At 34.8% G+C, this 21,962-nt stretch overlaps 1 protein-coding gene across 1 annotated transcript; it reads left to right on the top strand.

Annotated features, from left to right (window-relative positions):
• The first annotated feature begins 16,238 nt into the window (after window positions 1-16,238).
• On the top strand, window positions 16,239-21,962 carry LOC132271781 (uncharacterized protein At1g76660). Its single transcript, XM_059773256.1, has 2 exons — window positions 16,239-16,672; window positions 20,151-21,962. The coding sequence occupies exons 1-2, from the start codon at window positions 16,580-16,582 to the stop codon at window positions 21,369-21,371; spliced, it is 1,314 nt and encodes a 437-aa protein (XP_059629239.1). The 5' UTR covers window positions 16,239-16,579; the 3' UTR covers window positions 21,372-21,962.

The raw sequence follows: 21,962 nt of genomic DNA, 5'->3' as shown, positions 1-21,962 counted from the left end.
GACCGCCTTGGGCCAAGGCCGGCCCTGGGTAGACGGTGGTGGAGTTAACGATGGAGGTTGATGGTGGCGATGGCAGTTATGGCAGTTGGTAGTGACGATGGCAGTTAGTAGTGAGAACGGATCTGCGATGCTGAGTGGTTGTTATGGGATTAATGTTGCAGCGGTGAGTGGAGAGAGAAAGGCACGGCCAGTGGTTGAGGTGGGGATGTAGGTTGGTGGTGGCGACACCCTTTCTAAAGAGTTCAGCTCTCTTTTTTTTCCTTAATCTAACTCTCGTTACAAAGTTAGAATTGAAAAATGAAAGATATTTTTAAAAGTGAATAGTATTATAGTGAAAGATATTTCTAAAAGTGAATAGTATTTTGATGAAAGATATTTTTTTTTTTTTTTTGGTTGATTTTTAGCATATGAGTCATGCATAACTAATGATTGTAGGTTTGTAATATTAGCTAGCCTTCTAAAATAGAAGATTGATAGTTCGGGCCATTATATAGTCAAAGCAATTGTATAAATTTTTTGTCGCGTGCGTACACACCCCCACCACAAATAAAAATGACTTTGGAGAACAATAAATAAACATGACTGATGTACTTTTAGGATACACAATTGTAGAAAATATATATATAAGTATATATAAAGCAATACGCATCACACTTAGACAGTTGTCGTCTTTATAACTCCTTTAACTCCAGTTTCTTCATGGCTTTACCAAACAATATAAATCAACCACCATCATACCTTTACAAATAGTGAAACTTCCAAATCCTTTGAAAAACAAGAAAGGAGCATTGTTTAGGAAGAAAAAATTTATGTAACATAATTTATTAGTATAAAGAGGTATTAACTCTATTTTAATTGGCATATAAAATATATATTAATATTGAAAATGTATATACTTGTAGAAGAAGTATAGACAAGTATCTCAAGTTATATTCAGTACTCGCAAAAAAAAAATTATCAAATAGACTTCCGAGTAGGCAAATCTTTTTCGTTTCAAACAAGACTTACCTACTCACCAATGAATAAGTCATTTTTACTGATAGTTGATGTGATCTAATTATAAATGGACAAATTATTCGTCAATCAATCTCTTTAATTTACTTATTTATCACAGATTATGTGTACAATTATGATTGAACTATAGTGAGTACGCAAGTCTTTTTCGTTTCACAAACTTATCTTGAGTCATAATGGTGAAGTTTCAATATATGGTGGTTAATGACAAAAAAATTTGAGTGTACAACCAATTGCACAAAAGTATAGAAATTATATTTTATGAATGTCGATTTGATATAAATCACATGGTAAGTTACCAATTTTTAATTTTTTTTTTTCCCAGACAGTGGAGAGTCATGCAGAAAAATAGCAGAAATGTGAAAAAATATGGTCCCACACATGTAAGCATCATAAGAAGGCGAAGGAGTATGTGAGACACTCTGCAAAATCTGATCAAATCAACGTAACCACCTACAATAACTGCCATAAGAGAATTCTATAAATAAGGCCCTATGTTGTAACTTGCAAACCATTCAACACACATCTCAAATAGCATTTTCAATACAATTCAATTTCATCAATCTTTACATTCTTGCATTGTCTTTTCAATATGTTGAATTTTCAGTCCTATATTGATACTTTACATTCCAACACTTTACTTTCAAGTCCAATACTTTTTAGTCTATTTTCCTTTAGTCATAATCAAATCCTAAGTCCATTTTCAAATGTGAAATGGTCATTCCAAACCTCTTCATAGTCAACTTTCCTCTCTCAAATATTGTTTGATCACTCCTTTGGAACTTCTGCAGTTCTTGACACACCCTTTCAGTTCTTTTAAAATTAATCTTTTATACGAATCAAACAACGATTATATTACGTCATCCATGTCATCAACCAATTATATTATGTCACATCAATTGGTCATTTGTGCTTCACTTTCTTAACCATTTTTGACTTGAAAAATTTCATAAATCTATCCAATTCAAGGCCAAGGACAAACCTTCCAGGAATTATCAACCGACCCATGTATATATGACCATTTTTTTTTAATTAACTTTTCACTCACTAATTGATGGGTGTTGCATTGATTGCAAAAACATTTGTTCTTGCAGTGTAGTTCATTGTAATTTTACGTTTTTTTTGGATTCTCTAGCACCAAACGCAGAGGAATAGTTATGCTAAATTACCTTTCCGGGAAAAAAAAAAAAAAATTATTTATGCTAAATATTTAGTAGGCCACTTTATTGTTAGAGAAAACCCAAAACAAAAATTTGTAGAATCGTTAGAATTAATGATTATCCAGACAAATAATTAGATGGGCACATGATGTTGCTGTACTGTTCTGTGAATTTCTGTGGTACCTTTCGTACATCATTTAGTATTGGTATTTCTTTGTTATTTACAATATTTTGTAAATTAATAAGATATTTGAGACAAAACTCCAATAGTTTGGACTGGGTCCAAGCTTAACGTCTTAAAAGAAAATAGAAAAGCCCAAAAAGATCATGGTCTATGTTGCATGACCAAAACATGACTCGGCCTCAAAAGGTTTGGGCTTAGTCAGCCTTAGCCCAAACCATTGGTAAACTTGATATTTTTTTTAATTTATATATATATATTAAGAAAAATTGTAATCTACAAATTTTATTTTTCTTCTTCTTATTCGTCTTTTTTTTTTTTTTTGGGTCGAAATCTACAAATTTTATTTTGGTAATTGGAACAACCTATTACCTATTGTTTAATTTTTCAAAGAAAATAAGAAATTGTCACAATTATTATTTAAATGAATGCTCATATTATACTCGAATCATTTTCTAAATTAAAAAATTCAAGTGCAAGCGTAAATATGAATATCACATCTTTTTTATGCATACAACAAACACCTTTTTGTGTAATTTGAATGCAACCTTTGCTCAAAAAAGTATGGTGCATAATTGTAGTGTTATATGCAATTGTGAATGACATGAATGGAAAAAATAAGTAGGATTTTAGGAAAAATTATTACATAGTCCAGGATTATTTGTTCGGGTTAGGGATGGCAAAAATTTTCGTCCCGACAGCGACCCGCCCACGCCCCGCTCCACCCTGTTGGGGGTGATTTTGGGGAACTGATTATGTAAATGGGGATGAGGATAGGGATTGCTTTAACCGACGTGTTTTGGGGCGGTTTTGGGGGAGGGTTGCCCCGCCCCTCCAACCTCATCCCGTTTGGGGGCGATTTTGGAGAACCGATTATATAAATGGGGACGGGGATGGGGGCTGTTTTGAAAAATCTGATAGGTTTTGGGGAAGTTTTGGGGGAAGGGTTGCCACTCCCCGCTCTGCTCCGAATATGCTATAAATTTATTAAATTACCCTTACATACTATAATATATTAATAAAATAAGTTAAGTTTTTGTGTGTGTGTGTGTGTGTGTGTGTGTGTGTATAAGGAAAACGTGACCCTTATTTCATTTCATGTCTCAAGTCTTGTGAAAAAAGAAAGTTGTAAGTAGAGAAAGCAAAAATCCCTACTCCGGTGGGGCCCCATTCCATTTGGAGCGTTTTGGGAAACCAATTATATAAATGGGGACGAGAATGAGGACGGGACTGCTTTGAAAAATCCCGCAGGTTTTGGAGTGATTATGGGGGTGTAAAATTAAAGAGGGATAGGGATGGGAATGGTAAATAAGATCCCCTCCCCAAACCGTCCCATTGACATCCATAGTTTCAATCAATAAAAAATTAACACGCAAGTAAAAATTTAAATTAAATTAACATATTTACTTGCTTGTCAGTTTATAATTAGCCAAGATAACATGTCTCGCACCATGTAATAATTTCTCGAATTTAAAAAGTGAATTTGACATATAAATTGACATACAAATAAAAAATTAAATAAAACTAACATGTTTACTTACATGTCAATGTTGGGATTTATATGCCCTGATATAGCAAATTCCTATTTGGATTATAGTAACATATGTTCCTGACGTTTCTGAAATATTTATGCTTGATACAATTGGTGAATTCAATGTAATATATTTCGATTCATTATAAAATTGATAGTGTCCACTTGATTATAAGAGATATTTATATATGTATGTGATGGCGATCAATACATGAATATAAATAGTAATCATAAATTATTCATAGTCGGTAATTATGGATGGACTCATAATTAATTAAAGGGTTAATTACAACCACACCCCCTGAGATTTGCCATATTGACAGCCATATACAACTTAGTCATTTTTTGGACAAAGACACCCCATAGGTTTACAAACTTGAACAATGACACCCCAAATATGATGAAAATACATGTTTACCCTTTGACCATGTAAAATGACCAAATTACCCTCATCCAAAATATCCTTTCTTCTTCCAATTTTTAGATCTTCCCATTCATTCTGTGAGCCCTTCTTCCCCGCCGTCCATCAAACCACCACGAGCCTATCACCGTCCCGTCGTCGCCCTCATCCGAGCCATCCACAGCCACAGTCCATCAAGCCACCACAGGCCCACAGCCGAGTCCATCACCGTCCCGCCGTTGCCCTTATCCGAGCCATCCATAACCGCAGTCCATTCCTCCATCGTCTACTCACAGCCATCGCCACCATCGGCGAGCTGAACTAACCTCGCTCACCGCATCCGAGCTCTGCCACCACCTAGTCCAACTCGGACGAGTCAACGCCCGTCACCGCCACTATCAGTCAACCGCGCCCTTTATCGCCGTTCCAAAGTCAATCGAGCCAACTGCCGCCGATTCTATCCAGCCAAGCTATCCACCGGTGTTCAATGTTAACAGCCCGTCACCCACAGCCGAGGCCGTCTTTCCGTCGCCCAGAGCCAAGGTCGTCTTAAACACGGCCGAGCCCTCACCAGCCAAGCCTTCACCGGCCGCCGCGAGTCCTCCACGACCGATCTATCCACAGTCAAGCTCTCCACCGGATGAGCACTCCATTTTGCTCGCCGGCCGTCGTCCTAAAAATGCTTTCCGAATTGAGATAGTTACCCATCACACGAATCTAAAACCCAATTCCACGACACTCGATGACGGCGGGCGGCTGAGCCAGTGGAGGGCTTGGTCATGAGAGGAACTGCGACATGGAATCGGCGAGCAAGAATCGAGATTAGGGGTTTGAGATGGGGGTTTAAGAGATATTGTGTGTGTGAGAGAGATAGAGAGAATTTTGGGTTTGATTTACGGATTGGGAGGGTGTGGAAGAAGAGGAGGAACTGGGTTGAGAGAGAGAAAGATGAGATGATGAGATGAGATGAGATAATGAGATGTTGAAAGAGAGATATGAGTTGCGAGGGTAGTTTGGTCATTTTAGGTGAGGATTAAAATATATCTTAGGGTATATTAGACATTTTATGTCACTTAAGGCTGTGTTTGGCTCCGTTTTTTTTAAAATGGGGTGTCATTGTTCAAGTTTGTAAACCTAGGGGGTGTCTTTGTTCAAAAAATGGCTAAGTTGTATATGGCTGTCAATATAGCAAACCTCAGGGGTGTCGTTGTAATTAACCTTTAATTAAAACTTGAACTGGATCCGCATTAGGTTGAGATATATTGCAAGAGCCGTCGTATGCAATTGCTCCCTATCACTGTCATGGCATTTGACTCTTAAGTATGAGAAAAGTATAAACTCATTTATTAATTAATAATTATTTTGATTTGTTCGGCGGATACTTTGAGATCCTTAGACCGACACTTTGGGTAGTTATGTAATTAATAGTTAGAGAATTATATTTTCAATATTTGCATCATTGTTACTTGTATTTATTTTGTATTGATTATGGTTGATCACAAAGTAAATTCGAAGGTCTTCGTGTGTTTTTAGACAAAATGATTTATTATATATTTATTTATTTAAATTATTATTTTTGTCAAATAAATGTTTTATTGTGATCAAGCCAGAAATAATCAATGGTACCAAAATAAATATATTAATTAAGTAGTCGGATTGATGGTTTTATTTATCCGATAACTAATTATGCATAGATGGGTCAAAGTGTAACATTGACTTAGAGGTTATTTATTATTTAATTGGAGTTCAATTAATTTCTTTTAGTGGAGTAGAAATTAATTTATGAATTAATTGAATTTGGTCCATGGACCGGACCAATTATTGATTCCTTGTAGCCAATAAAATAATAGGCCTAAAGGATTCTCACTCATAGCCCAACTTGATATTGGAATCTTATTAGATTTGAGACATGTGAATTAGAGATTGAGAATGATTTATTGTTTCCTTTTCTTTATCTTTATGTTGCCTATATATATACATGGTTTATGTATATTTTAGGGATGATTTTTTGGAAGAAGGAAAAAGGAATCTACTTTCTCTCTCTAGAAAATTAGGGTTAATGTTCTCATCTAATGGAGGCTCCCACAAGCCTAATTTTTCAAGGTCATTCATAGAGGCTTATGAGTGATTCCTAAAGGCAAAACAATTACCAAGAAGATGGAGATCCAAGGAGAATGCATTTTGCTAAGGGATTTACAATAAGTGAGAACATTCACTTTAGATGAAATATTTAAAGGTTTACTCAGACCTTTGATATAAGTATTCAATCTGTTAATTGAATGATACATCATATTTTATTTTTGCATAAAACTTGTTTTTATGTAATGAATCAAGATCTGTGAATGAAAATTTCTCAAATTTTTTTTAAAACTTGCACGTTTCCCAACAGTGGTATCAGAGCATGGTTTGATTCATTACTAGAGATCATGTAATTATCAAAATTCATCATTCATGGATCCAATTTTGATATGCATATATTTATTTGTTGAAACATTATGATGTATGTATAATTGTGAATGGATGATGATGTGTGTTTGAGCCATGGATGAAACTTATAGAATAATTGAATGTAATTTTATCTTTTGATGAATGTAATTAAGGCTTTGATTTAGCCGTTTAAAAATTTAATGTTGTAATTTAATTTTTTACATTGTATTTCAAATTGTAAATTTATTTAAAGTCATGTAATCTTCATCAAAGGATGCTAAGAAGCTTCAAGAAGGTCCAAAAGGGTTAAATTATGCTTCAGTAATTTTTTGAAATTTTTCAAAAATTTTCTGCAATTTTTTAGGCTTAATTTAATTTTTTGGGATTTTTCCATATTTTTCTAGAATTTTTCGGCGTTTTTCCGGTGGCCAGAGCATCGTCGGCAGCGAGAAGAGGCGTCGGAGGAGGCTGTGATCAGGTGTAATGCACCAAGAGTAAACCTGGCGCGTGAGGAGCACGCGCCAGGAGAAAGAGAATTGATGGCATGCTGGCGCGTGAGATGCACGTGCCAGCCCAAGGCATAATCCCTCCACACGCGTGCAGGCGCGTTCCAGCGCGTGGAGGCGTGTCCCACACGCCCCAGGCGCATGCCAGCGCGCGGGGGCGCGTGTCTTGCACTACTGCATGCCCCAGGCGAGTGTGAGCTCGTGTGGGGCCTTCCAGGCGGCGTTTTGCTTCTCTAGGGGCGTACAAGCCTCTGCAGGAGTTCACAAGCCATTGATTGACCCTCGCGTAATACAATTAAATGTTAAAAGCTAAATTCATTAGCCATTTAATTTGCTTTATCTGTCATATATTGATGTATGTGATGCATGAAATAATTAATTGCTAATTATTATTGTTCATGCATTGGATCCATGATATTTAATTAAATAACTTGATTTATATTAATTAAATTATGAAAATTGATTGGATTTGATTACTAATTAATTTGAGGGCACTTATTGGGAAATGAAAAATTATTTTTGTAAATTATTTTAAAATAATGCCTCAAATTAAATATTAGTGAATCATTTAAAATCCAGATATTTTTAAAATTTAATTGGATTAAAATCAAGGCGTTTTGCATGCATTAAATCACGAATAGAAAACCCTAATTATGAATGATTAAAAATTGAGTGGAGGCGGGAATTTTTATATATTACCCCATGACCTTCGTTATTATAACCATTGTAATTAAATCTTAAAAAATAAGGCCTCATGCATGATTTAAAGAGTCTTAATATTACAAGAATGATTGTCTCATGAAAATAAAAATATTAAATATTCATTATAATTAGATCTTTAAAAATAAGGCCCTACGCATGATTTAAAGTAGTCTAGTTTATAATAATAATATATTTAATTTTTTATTTTTCGTTGGAGCTTTAATAACGTTATACACTCAATCTAAAGTCAATAGTGTTAGCTCCCCAGCGGAGTGGTCTACACTAGGTGGTTTTAGAAAGGCTAAATATAATCGGGAATCATTTCATATAGATAGACAAGGCATTATCTTAAGAGATATGGAAATGATGGGATTTGACCGCGAATAGTAATAATGAACTTCGCCAACTGAATAAGTTATTGACGTATTGGTTATCCGATTTTTCATGCAGTGGTTAAGGGACCCACAAATATATTTTAATGGAAGTGCTCACTTAATAGCAGATAAATCTCAACAATAGTAATAATGAACTCCTCCATCAAGATATGTTATTGACTTATTGATTGTGTGATTTATTATGCTATGAAGTTGAGGGACCCGCATTAATTAAAAGGAATTGTTCACCAATAGTGATAATGAACTCTTTTTCTATTGAGATTTATTATACTATATGGTTGACAAAACTCATTTTAATTTTCAATATGCATGATAGAATTAATAATTCACCTTGTATATTGTATGAATGTATTTATATTCAGATATTATGTCTAATCCATTTTATCTGTTTGCTTACATATTCAATGTAACTGGACCTTATATATATTGACTGGAAAAGGAAATTAGATATTTTATTCACAATGTAGTGGTACTAAATGTATTGATTACTCCTATACTTAATATTTTTACTTTAAGATACTCAATTTGACATTAATACTTTTAATAAATGACATAAGACAAATAATATGACTTAGTGCAATATTTTAGAGTTTATTTCAAATATGCTCCAAAGCTAACATTTGCATTATTTTATTTTCTTCAAGCATCATGTTAAATGTCAATTAGATGTTTTGGTGAGATTAGATAGAGCTGATGTCTAAATACTATGTCAGCTTGAATACCATTAAGATAGCCTAAGGAACTCCAGTATGAGATCGTATTTTAAAAATGATTGTTTATTATTTAAAAATTTAACTGGAGGTTAATAAGGCTGACTTGGGTGGTAAGTTTCAAGTTGACATGATTATTGCCTTGTTACCAAACTGGTTCAGCTCTTTCAGAGTAAACTAAATAAGGAATCAGTTTGAGTTCACACTCGCTGATATTCTTATAGAATTGATAACAAATGAAGAGATAATCAAGAATATGGGTGTTCCTATTAATCTAAACTAGTCTATACCATCTTCTCCTAGGCCCAAGTGGACGGGCAAATGAAAGAAGAAAGATGATAATAGGACTAGGCTAGCACAAAACATAGGTATCCAAAAGATTTAAGGGAATAAGGCAATGTATGTTGAGGGCGAAAGAAACTGTTTCTTTTGCTGCTAACTAAGACATTAAAGGACGAACTGTCTAAGCAATGACGTGGCATAGAAAAATGTATATTTAATCATTGAGCATTGTTATGTGGTTGTATCTATTAATTCCTGATGGATAGATTCTGGAGCTACTAAACATGTTTGCAATTCGTTGCAAAGATTTCAGGAATCCAGAAGCCTCGATGATATGGATATATATTTGTCTTTTGATCTGATGCCAAAGTTATAACTAAGTCAGTGGGAGTATTACATCTGAAATTAGAAAGTATGAGGATATGAGTATTTGAGAACTATCTTTATGCACAGATGTTAGACGCAATCTAATTCTTGTTTCACTTTTTGTTTATAAAAACTGTATTGTTATTTTAAGGTTTTATAAAATTGAATGGATGTGCGATTACTTCTGGTGCATTGAAAGATGGTTGATATACTATAACCACAAACTCTTAATATTTGCAGGATGTAGAAACTAATGTTGCATCTTCTAAATTGAATGTTAAGAGAAAATTTGTTATTCCTGACTCATTGTATTTTTAGTGTCTATTTTTGGGGTTGTAATCAGTCAAAATGAAATTCAAAGATTGGTCAAAGAAGGTTTATAACCTAGTGAGGCACGAGAGCCTAAACCAACTTGTGAATCCTATTTTGAAAGATAGATAACCTTAAGGGCTTTAAATCAGCCAAATGAAATAGATATAAAGAACAATTGGAGTCGGTACATACTGACACGTGTGGTTTTATGAACATCCAAGCAAGATTACTCATGTTTTGGATAAATTTACCTGTTGCGATATAAGTCTTAAACTTTGGTATATTCCGAGAATGTTAAGACTGATGTGGAGCACAGATTAGGTTAACTTATTAAAATACTTCGATCTGATCATGGATATAAGTATTTCTTGGGATAGTGCAAAGACTATATAGTCAATGAAGGTGTTGTGTACCAATTTTTTCCGCAATTGACGCTCAATGAATTAAGGTGTCAAATAGAAATAACAGCATTCTGCTTAACATGGTTAGATCTATGATTTGATATGTTTCATTATCTCTTTCATTCAAGAGTTTAGCATTAATGATATCGATGCGCATTATGAACTGCTTTCTATCTTAGTCTGTCTCAAGGATACCGTTTGAGCTGTGTTTTTAATTAAATCTTAGTTTGAATCACATTCACATATGGGGTAGTCTTGCACATGTGCGCTTGATATGGACAAGTCAGTTGGAAGCAGATCATAGGCATGCTTGATTTAATGGCTACTCTGAATGCACTAGAATGGATTATTTTATGATCTTAATGAAAAAAGTTGATTGTTTACACTCATTATTTATTTATAGGAAGATCATATACCTAGTAGCATAATGTTAGAGAATATGGTATGAGTACCAGATGTACCATAAGTGAACACACTTATTATAGAGATTGAGAATAATATATGAATTCCCTATTGATGCGTCAACATCATCTAATACACAGATTCCTGCATCGGTACATTATTGTAGTGGGAGGATTATCATCCAATCCGACAGAGTCATGTTTTTAGTTGAGACCGTTATGGATATCCCTGTTAAACATGAGTTGGACCCAGTAAGCTACACGGAAGCATGAACCGATATGGATACAGATCGTTTTGGCGAGTTGCTATGAAATCAGAGTTGGAATCTATGTATTCTAATAAAATCTGGGATCTTGTAGAACTTTCTAGTAGGGTGATACCTATGGAAGGCAAGTTAATCTACAAAAGGATACCAGAAGATTTCTTAGTAATTAAATCGTGAGTGTACAAGGGAATGTCATTATTTTTCTAATTCTATATATATTAATGACATCTTACTCATTTAGTATAATATAGAAAGTTTTGTCATCAATAAAGAAGTAGTTGTTCAATTATTTTGAAATAAAGGATTTTCAAGATGTAAGCTATATTCCTAGGATCAAGCTTTTGCAAGATCAAGTTAAAAGGAAAATATGCTTATCTTAATAATCCTACATTGATAAAGTTTTGACCAGGTTTAGTATGCAAAACTCAAAGAATGAGTTATTACGTTATTGACATGGATTGCTCTCTCTAGTAAGTAGTTTTCCAAGACTATCAGAGGAGATTGAACAAATGAGACCGGAACAATATGTTTCGGCATATGGGAGTCTCATATATGCCATGGTCTATACCAAACAAGACATCCGCTATATGGTAGGGATAATCAGTAGATATCAGTCCGAACTCAGACTTGAAAACTGGTCTGTTGTGAAAAATATCATAAAGTACCTTAGGAGAACCAATGATCTCATACTCATTTATGGATGTGATGATGTGGTTCCAGTCAGGTATGATAGTTCTGTTTTCCAATCAGAAGTAGATATTTTGAGCTTCATGACTTAGTGTATGTTCTCTCAATAGAAGAGAAATCAGTTAGTAAATTGTTAAGCAGATTTCAATTGTTGACTCAAACCTTCAGGGGAAGTACATTGCAGCCTTAAAGGCGGCAAATGGAAGCCTTTTGGTTTGATTTCACTGATTTAGAGGTTGTGGAGCATACTAGCCTGCCTATCGAGCTATATTGCGACAATGCAGAAGTAGTCCAAACCAATGACCCAAGGTTCCATAGAGGAACAAGGTACACTGAGAGGAAAGTATCATGTCCTAGATGATATTGTCCGGCAAGAAAATATGCTCATGGCTAGAACATTGCATTGAAACACAACTTTGTTGATCCATTAACAAAGGTGTTATCGATCAATAGTTTTGATCATCACCTGGATAACATTGGAGTTAGATGCAATTTAAATTGGCTATGAGGGCAAGTGGCAGCTGTTGGGATTTATATGCCCCGACATAGCAAATTCCTATTTGGATTATAGTGACATATGTTCCTGACGTTTCTGAAATATTTATGCTTGATACAATTGGTGAATTCAATGTATTATGTTTCGATTCATTATAGAATTGATAGTGTCCACTTGATTACAAGAGATATTTATATATGTATGTGATGTCGATCAATACATGAATATAAAAAAGTAATCATAAATGATTCATAGTCGGTAATTATGGATGTACTCATAATTAATTAAGACTTGAACTGGATCCGCGTTAGGTTGAGATATATTGCGAGAGCCGTCGTATGTAATTGCTCCCTATCACTGTCAGGGCATTTGACTCTTAAGTATGAGAAAAGTATAAACTCATTTATTAATTAATAATTACTTTGATTTGTTCGGCGGATATTTTGGGATCCTTAGACCGACACTTTGGGTAGTTATGTAATTAATAGTTAAATGGTTATATTTTTAATATTTGTATCATTGTTACTTGTATTTATTTTGTATTGATTATGGTTGATCATAAAGTAAATTCGAAGGCCTTCGTGTGTTTTTAGACAAAATGATTTATTATATATTTATTTATTTAAATTATTATTTTTGTCAAATAAATGTTTTATTGTGATCGAGCCATAAATAATCAATGGTACCAAAATAAATATATTAATTAAGTAGTCGGATTGATGGCTTTATTTATCCGATAACTAATTATGTATAGAGAAGTCAAAGTGCAATATTGACTTAGAGGTTATTTATTATTTAATTGGAGTTCAATTAATTTTATTTAGTGGAGTAGAAATTAATTTATGAATTAATTAAATTAGGTTCATGGACCGGGCCAATTATTAATTCACGTCCAACTTGATATTGGAATCCTATTAGATTTGAGACATGTGAATTAGAGATTGAGAATGATTTATTGTTTCCTTTTCTTTATCTTTATATTGCCTATATATATACATGGTCTATGTATATTTTAGGGATGCTTTTTTGGAAGAAGGAAAAAGGAATTTATTTTCTCTCTTTAGAAAGTTAGGGTTAATATTCTCATCTAATGGATACTCCCACAAGCCTAGTTTTCCAAGGTCATTCGTGGAGGCTTATGAGTGATTCCTAACGGTAAAACAATTACCAAGAAGATAGAGATTCAAGGAGAATGCATTTTGTTAAGGGATTTACAATAAGTGAGAACATTCACTTTAGAGGAAAGATTTAAAGGTTTACTTAGACATTTGATATAAGTATTCAATCTGTTAATTGAATGATATATCATATTTTATTTTTGTATAAAATTTGTCTCTATATGATGAATCAAGATATGTGAATAAAAATTCCTCAAATTTTTTTTAAAACTTACACGTTTTCCAACAGTCAATTTCAGCATATATTCCGATCATGTAATAATTTTTAACGAATTTGCATATAAAGATGGTCATTGGACCAAAAAGTCCAGCAAAGAAATGTGAGATCTTCATTCATGAACAAATAACAATCACAAATGCAAAAATATGTTAGAAAGGTGTGACCTGGGATATACCATCCTTGTAATGTGTGTGTGTGTCTCTCTCTCTCTCTCTAAATATATATATATATATATATATATATATATAATTAATTTCAACCACCACCCACTTTAACATGTGGTGTGCTGGTGTAGCTTTTGCCTTGTAGGACCATAACCAGACTAAGCCACCCCATAAGCTGGTCAGCTTGAGAAATATCCAGTAGTGGTACATCCTAGTGGACCCCAATTTAAAAAAATTAGGTACCCAAAAAAGATAGGCCTTTTTCTTTATTGTTAGTTTCTTCTTAGACTTTGTCTTCTCTTTTGTTACACACATACATTAGATGGATCTAGGATAGATCATCTATTTAATTATTTACACTCACACTTGTAAAAAAGTAAAAAAGGTTAAAAAAAAGGCTGATTTTAAAAGAAACTCCCACAAAAGTTTTTCAGGTTTCTTAAAAGTTTCATGAAAGCCCACTTTTGCTTTCACCCTCATGCACAAAAACGTATGTATATATATAGAGAGAGAGAGTATGTATATGTGTTTATATAGAGAGAGAAAAGCAGAAAAATGAGGCCAAAAGGAGGGGCGTTGTGATATCATTATCAAAGTGGAAAAAGGATAAATGTGTGTATAGATGGAACCAAACCGTGGAAAGTAGTGAAAATTATAGGGTGAAGAATTTAGAAGACTGTCACTATCTTACGCACGAGGGTGAGCACGAAAACCCATCAAACAAGTGGATCTGCACACGTGCATGCCTTGCCAAAAAGTTCTACTAATGCAGGTAAAAAAGTTGGAGAAATTAAAATAAAATAGAGTATGGATGAGAAAGATTCCTAGGCAAATATACCCTTAATCATATGCTTCAAGCATAGATTCCCCGTATCCATCTATACCTGATGTTCTGTGCAGTTTGTAATTTTTTTTTAATGGTTCAATATCATTATACATTTTTACAAATTTGTTGATTTACACTTAAATTTGTTACACTGCGATCACAAACAATAACGTAATTGTAAACTATGATTTGAAGTGTATACCTTGGGCAATAATTTAATCCAATTACTTATAATTATTAAATGTATTAAAATAGGTCTTTAATATGACTCACTTTAAGACATATGGGGATAGAAATTAATTAAGTTAAACTATTAACTAAGCACCCAAAGACAAGGAGTGGAGTAGTAAGTAACCAAATGCTTTTGAGAGTTAAAAATAAGCATTGATCCATCTATTTCCGAATTCAATCACAATTTTACAATAAGAAGAAGAAATCTTTCTCGATAAATCCCTTTCCTGAATCCCTCCCAGTAATGGAAGGATATCAATTGAAATTCTGAATTTTCGAATTGGGAAAAAAATTGAGAGATCAGGAATTCTTAGAGCGTGCTTGGTTTAAAACTCTAAGAATAATTTACTTTTATCAGAAAACTAAAAATAGAAAATTATACAAAACAACTGTTTTCAGAAAACTAAAAATAGAAAATTATACAAAAAATTTTGTTTGGTTTAGTGTTCTAAAAACTGAGTTATAAAAAGGTTTGTTTTCAGATAAATGTTTTTTATAGTTTACTGAAAACAGTTTTTTATTCTTTGAATTCTTGAGAACTGTTTTCAAAATTACAAATCAAATAAGTCCTTATTGTTTCTTAGATTCATATTCTAATTTAATTTAGTTGCACACTGCACAAATAAGGATAAATCAAAATCAAATCAGTTGCAATGGTTATTACTAAAAGAAAAATAATATATCCTCCCAATTCGGGATGATGTGAGATATATGTGGGAGGGTGTGGCCTCACCACTAGACGTCCCACATCTCTACTCATATATTTTTTTATACAGCATTCTCTATGTTGGAATAATGTATCATTGCTCATTATGAAATATTTTAAAATAAATCATCATCGAAAGTAAATAAAAATCAGACCACCCTATGATCTCAAAAATTGCCTCGAATGATTTAAATCAGTTCAATGGACTAAAATTACCCAATAATACAATCTCATAAAAATCAAGTCTTATTCAAACAAGCTAGAACTAAAATTAAAATTGGGCAATTGATGATGAAACAAGAGACATTAATCCAAGAAAATGACCGTTCGATTACTTATGGAAGTCACCTGATCGTACGGCTGGAATTGATTAAAATGAGCTGACTTTTGTGGCCTTACGAGATCCAAATGGGCTGTCCAAGCAACTCCAATCACGAAAGTCACGTGACAGGAGTGAAATTCGACAGTGGTACACAAACAATAATAAATACAGAGTACCCTACTCCACCTGGCGTCAGTTTTGCCATTAGTAGCGTAAACGCTCTATCATGCGCCGTTGCAAGAGTAGTACACCATAGGGTTAATCAAGTAAATTCAGTCGACACCTAAATGCAAGTATTAATCCACTAAACAATCATGGACCTCTCTTTGATTACTCGCAAATCTTTGTTATTACGTGCGTGACCCCATGACCAACATTATTACAAAATAACAGTTAGTGAGAGAAAGTAGAGCGAGAAAGAAGATAGACATATAGATATAGAGAGAGTGTGTGTTTGATTCTCGTTTCATTTATAAGTCACAGTTTTCTTGTTACTTCCTCTCTCTATCTCTCTCTACATTTCGCTCGAATTTCATGTGATTACCGTTTTCCGATCAGGTCTCCGACTAACCTCGCCGGAAAAAAACTCATCGTTTTCCGGTAATCTACGACCGCCGTGTAGCCGGAATTTGGCACTAATCGTCGCCGGAAAAGGTCGGGTGTTGAAAACTAGGGTATCGTGATCGAGATTCAATATGAGCACCGTACATAATAGCGTGGAGACCATAAACGCCGCAGCGACTGCGATAGTGACTGCTGAGAGTCGTGTACAGCCAACCACAGCTCAGGTGCTTATATATGTGTATCTTTATATATATATATATATTGCTTGATTGATTTGTTCTTGATCTTTGCTTTAATAAAGGAATATAATTTCAAGTAGTAGTTATTGCAGTTATATGATCTAGTTTGTTAATTTTTATTGTTCTAGTTTTGTTTATATGAATTTACTGCAATTTTATTGTTAGTCTGGTGCTTCAGTTCTTGAATTTGAAGTGAATTGTGTTTGGATGTAGCTTAAAGTTGTTTGTTTAGTGTTCCTTAAGACTTGGATGGTGCTGTGTTGTGTGAGCTTAGTTCTCAGTTAAAGAGTGATTTATCTTAGTTTATAGTGGCAACTTGGGCTTAATTATGAAGGGCGTATTAGAACACCAGATTGAAGAATGGCTTCATGTAGTTAATTTGTATATTGAAAGTAGAATTCGCTATACGCACACATTGTATTTCGGAAATGACTGTAAATAATTGTAGTGCCATTGCAGGAAAGCTTAAATTGGTCCAACACTATAAATTGTATTTAAAGCTCACACTCTTTTTATTCATTTCCATACCACGGATTTTAATCTTCAAATTGTAAGTAATGCGAACACAAGTGCCCTTGTGCATGCTTGCGTATTACTTGTGAAAAATGATTTGAAGGGCATAAAGAGAAATTGTGTTTTAATTATGTAAAATGATTTAGAAGGATGCAAAAGTGAGAGTGTGTTTTAATTATGCAAAATGATTTAGAAGAATGCAAAGAGAGACATGTATTATAGCCTTTCTTTACCGGATTTTGAATTGGATGTGGCAACTCTACTGGCCATTGCTGTCATAGCACTGCAGTAAAGTCATCTGTAGGGTGGTTTAAGTTCTCCTGGTCAGGTTTCAGTCCTAACAAAAGTCAAAAAGAAAGAAAAACTGAATTAGCTAAGCTCATTTTCTTTGTTGAATAAAGAGTGAGCTAAGCTCAAATATAGGGTTCCACCCCCCCTGTGAGCAATTTGGGAGGCTTGTTTACTTTCAATCACCTATTAAATAAGCCATGCTTCAGCTTTAATCCTGGGATTATTTCCTTGACACACTGAACTCAATTACTCTCAGCTCTAGTTAAAGCTTATGAACATTGGGCATATGCATATGAACTATAAGGTTTTAGTTTTGCCCAAAGGTTCTAGTTTATAGCTTCTTTATCTGGCGGGTATATAAACAAGATAGTTGTTAAAAACTTGATCTTGGCTCAATGACTGCCTCATTAACCAGCCTAAAGAAGTCAAACTCAAGCTTGCATTTTAAGTTCTTGCTTGAATGCCAAAGATGACCAAGTCCCAGCATAATCTTGTAAAACGGTTGAGTTATTCTTTCAGTAGTTTTAGACACTTAATCCATTGACAAACTTCTTCCCAAAAACATTTTAAAGTAAATTGACAAGTAAGACGAGGCAAGTGAGGCATGATGATTAATTGAGAAACCTTTGGTGACTTTCGTGAACTAGCTTAGATTAAGGTAGGGCTGATGGATTTTGAAAATGCAGATGGATGTCAGTAATGTTAATGAACAAGCTTGGTGCAAGCTACATAAAACAATCTCAGTGGTCCTAGTTGGCCAGTGTCAAGTTGAACAACCTGCTCAATCAGCATTTATACCCTGATCTAATAGAAGGCAGAATGCGGGAAAGCAGGTTGCAACGAGGCTGCTTTAGAAGTCATTACTAGATTATTACAAGTAGTTGTAGGGTGCTTAGAGATGTAATATATAGAAATTAGGAATAGAGATGCATGGCTTATTAGTTACAAATACAAGTGATGCTGTTAAAATTGTATCTATAAGATTGTATCTGCATATATATCGATTATTATACTCACTGTTATTCATTATCAGTTCTTTACGAACAGATCTTGACAACAACTACTATTCCAATTAGAAGAAAATGTCCCAATAATCTTTAGAGTGTGGTTCAAAATGCAAGAAGAGTGGTAATAAAATTTCAAAGGAGTAAATTTGAAGCATGAATAAATGTTATAATTAAAATAAAGAAATGCAACTGTGTTAAAGCTTGCTTAAATGCTTCTACAATGAAGCTTTTACTCGTTTCAGGGAATCTTGTTTTTGTTCCCTATAAACTATTTATTAGATACTATACTCCACACAATGAGGCATAGGGATTTGCATAGGAGGCTAGTAAGTAAATATCTGTATGTTATGAACTTAGCATTATATATATTAAGGATCTAATTTTTAATTGAATGGTTTCATCACTTTGAGGAAAAGAATAATAGGAACATGATACACCCTCTTACTTGCTTCATTATAGAAACATCATTCGAGTAACTTATCTCGGAAACGAGGGTATTTTTCTTATTGAGAAACATCACAGGCTGTGTCCATTTCAAGGACCTAGGCATGAAGTGGGCTGTGGGCACCTTTGTTGCATCTATATTCCAAAGACATGCACACCTTTGCTTCTACATTCTTTTTCTCCTGTGGGCCTTTAGTGTCTGCTTTTTGTTTACTGGACAGAGGTAACTTACCTGGGAAGAATAGTCAATTGTGCATAGTAGCTTGCTTATACCTTTCATACTGATGGTTTTTTCCTGTATTCAGTAAGCCAAATTTGTTTTACAACACTGAAAATTGAACTCTGGTACTACATGCCCCAAGGATCCCACAAAGGTTCATGTCACTGACCATGTTGACTGATTTTGATGTGGATTATTGGGGTAGTTCAATCCAAAAATTTCTGCTGCCCCTTAAGGTTTCCTCCTGAAAATATATACTTATTTAGCTTAATTTTTAATAGATTTGATTCAATTGTCATCTACTATTGGAACATTCTGAAGATGAGTCCAACTTGTGCTTAAGAATTGGAGTGGTCTTGTACTACAGAGATTTTATATCAAGATTAGATGGTAGACCCCTTTGCTCTTTCACTTTATGGGGTGAGTTTATATTCTGGAAATGCATTTTTGTCCTTTCAATAAAAATTGCATTTCTGAGTCAATACTGCTTCTTCAGTGCCATTAAATTTTGGAGGAAAGGTTAATTGTTTGTCTTTAAGCCCAATTCTTTCGTGTTCATGCATTTAAATAGTCATCAACATGACGAATGTGACCTAATACGCCACACGTACATGCAGATTAATAATGGAATCTAGTCATTCACATTATCATCTTTTTTTGCAAACTTCGAATTAGTACATGCAGCTTGATGATTGTTGATCCTAAGAGGACTTGCAGTGGTAAAGTTTATAAAATCAAGTTAATTGGTCAGTGCCTTTTCTGTTCTTTTTTACTCCATTGCCCAGGAGAGATCTTTGAAGTTATATATGTTTTCTTTGGCTTGCTCTTTGTCGATAATGAATACCTAGATTCATGTCACTATTGGGTCTGAAATTTACAAGTAAATGATAGTATGTAACCAGTGTCTTACATCAATGCTGAGGGTCTTATTAGTTAGAGAAGAAGCACGACCTAATTATTGATAATGCATTTTTTGGATTGACTTCAGAAGAGAAGATGGGGAAGCTTCTGGAGTCTATACTGGTGTTTTGGGTCTTGCAAACACAGCAAACAAATTAGTCACGCTGAACTCGTTCCTGAACCAACAGTGCCTGGAGCTGCAGCCCCTCCTGTCCCTGATAATCTGAATCACTCAACCACCATAGTACTACCCTTCATTGCTCCTCCCTCTTCTCCTGCATCTTTTCTGCAATCAGATCCTCCCTCCACCACACAATCACCAGCTGGATTACTCTCCCTTACTTCGCTCTCTGTTAAAGCCTGCTCCCCTGGTGGACCTGCCTCCATTTTTGCCATTGGCCCTTACGCGTACGAGACCCAGCTAGTTTCACCCCCTGTATTTTCTACCTTAACTACTGAACCATCCACTGCTTCTTTCACTCCCCCACCTGAACCTGTGCAACTGACAACACCTTCATCACCAGATGTACCGTTTGCTCAACTTTTGACATCATCGTTGGCCCGCACTCGAAGGAACAGTGGGACCAATCAGAAGTTCTCATTATCCCAATATGAGTTCCAGCCTTATCAGCTATACCCAGAAAGCCCAGTTAGCCACCTCATATCACCAGGCTCAGCAATTTCAAATTCAGGCACCTCTTCTCCTTTTGCTGATAAACGCCCTATTATTGAACTTCGCATGGGGGAAGCTCCCAAGATTTTTGGCTATGAACATTTTTACGTTCGTAAGTGGGGTTCGAGGCTAGGTTCTGGATCTTTGACTCCAAATGGTGGAGAACCTGCCTCACGAGACAGTTTACTTTTGGATAGCCAAATATCTGAGGTAGCATCACTCGCCAACTCAGAGAATGGATCTCAAAATGGTGAAATTGTAATTGATCACAGAGTCTCATTTGAGTTGACCAGTGATAATGTTCCAACTTGTATGGAAAAGGATCGCCTCTCTTCACTTGAAACTGTATCAGAATCTCTACATGATATAGCATCTGAAAAAACTACCAAAAGAGAAGAGAATGCAAAGACCACAGAGAATTGTAGTGAATGCCGTGTTGGGGAAGCTTTGGATGAAATACAAAGGAAAGCTTCAGGAGACGTGGAGGAAGAGCTGTGCCATCGAAAACACCGTTCCATCACATTGGGGTCTATTAATGAGTTCAACTTCGACAACACTAAGGGAGAAATCTTAGACAAGGCCCCCATTAGCTCCGAGTGGTCTTTCCACCCAATACTGCAGCCAGGGCTCAGCTGAGACCAAGTACAGGCAACATAGCTTCCGTCACCTCAATGGGGCTGCAAACTCTCTCTGCAGAAACTTAAACAAATCATGAATCAGATGTAAACTACAAGTAATGCAATTTTGGAGAGAGAGATTCGCGAGCCTGGAATTGAATATATATGAATGGATGGCACTGCTTAGCCTGAAAAGTGCAGGTATTTGTATATCTGTCACATTGCAGAGGGGATCATTTATGTGAGTCCCTTTTTAGGTTTGTTTTCAATGTTTCTTCTCCTGATGTATACAGTAAAATGGATTCACAAACAGTTCTATTGTGAATTCATCATTTCCGTGTGAATAAGGACAAAGTTGATATTTTTTGGGGGGTGCAAGGACGGAAAAAAAAAAAAAAAAAATTTGCACCATTTTTCCGCGTTAGGGATTAAGCAATCTGTTGTCGATACAGAACTCTGTCCAAGTGCTGTTGGAGCAAAATGGTTGTCGTTGTCGTTGTCGTTGTTGTTGTTGTTGTTGCTGCTTTGTAATATTACATTTTCCATTAAGAGGATCAGTCTGGTTGTAAATAAAAACTTATATTCCAACTTCTCTGTCCTTTTTCTCTAA

The sequence above is a fragment of the Cornus florida genome, unplaced genomic scaffold (genome assembly GCF_030987335.1).
Source record: "Cornus florida cultivar Cherokee Brave unplaced genomic scaffold, ASM3098733v1 CherokeeBrave_3.0.0_Hap2_Chr08, whole genome shotgun sequence".
In the NCBI taxonomy this organism is placed as follows: domain Eukaryota; kingdom Viridiplantae; phylum Streptophyta; class Magnoliopsida; order Cornales; family Cornaceae; genus Cornus; species Cornus florida.
Note: the sequence above shows the minus strand (reverse complement) of the source record. Positions and strands in the feature narration are given on the sequence as shown.

Excerpts from the sequence above, each read along its gene's own strand:
- LOC132271781 (XM_059773256.1), top strand. The coding sequence starts at position 16,580 with ATGAGCACCGTACATAATAGCGTGGAGACCATAAACGCCGCAGCGACT. Across the intron at positions 16,673-20,150 it reads TACAGCCAACCACAGCTCAG|AAGAGAAGATGGGGAAGCTT; the intron begins GTGCTTATATAT and ends GATTGACTTCAG.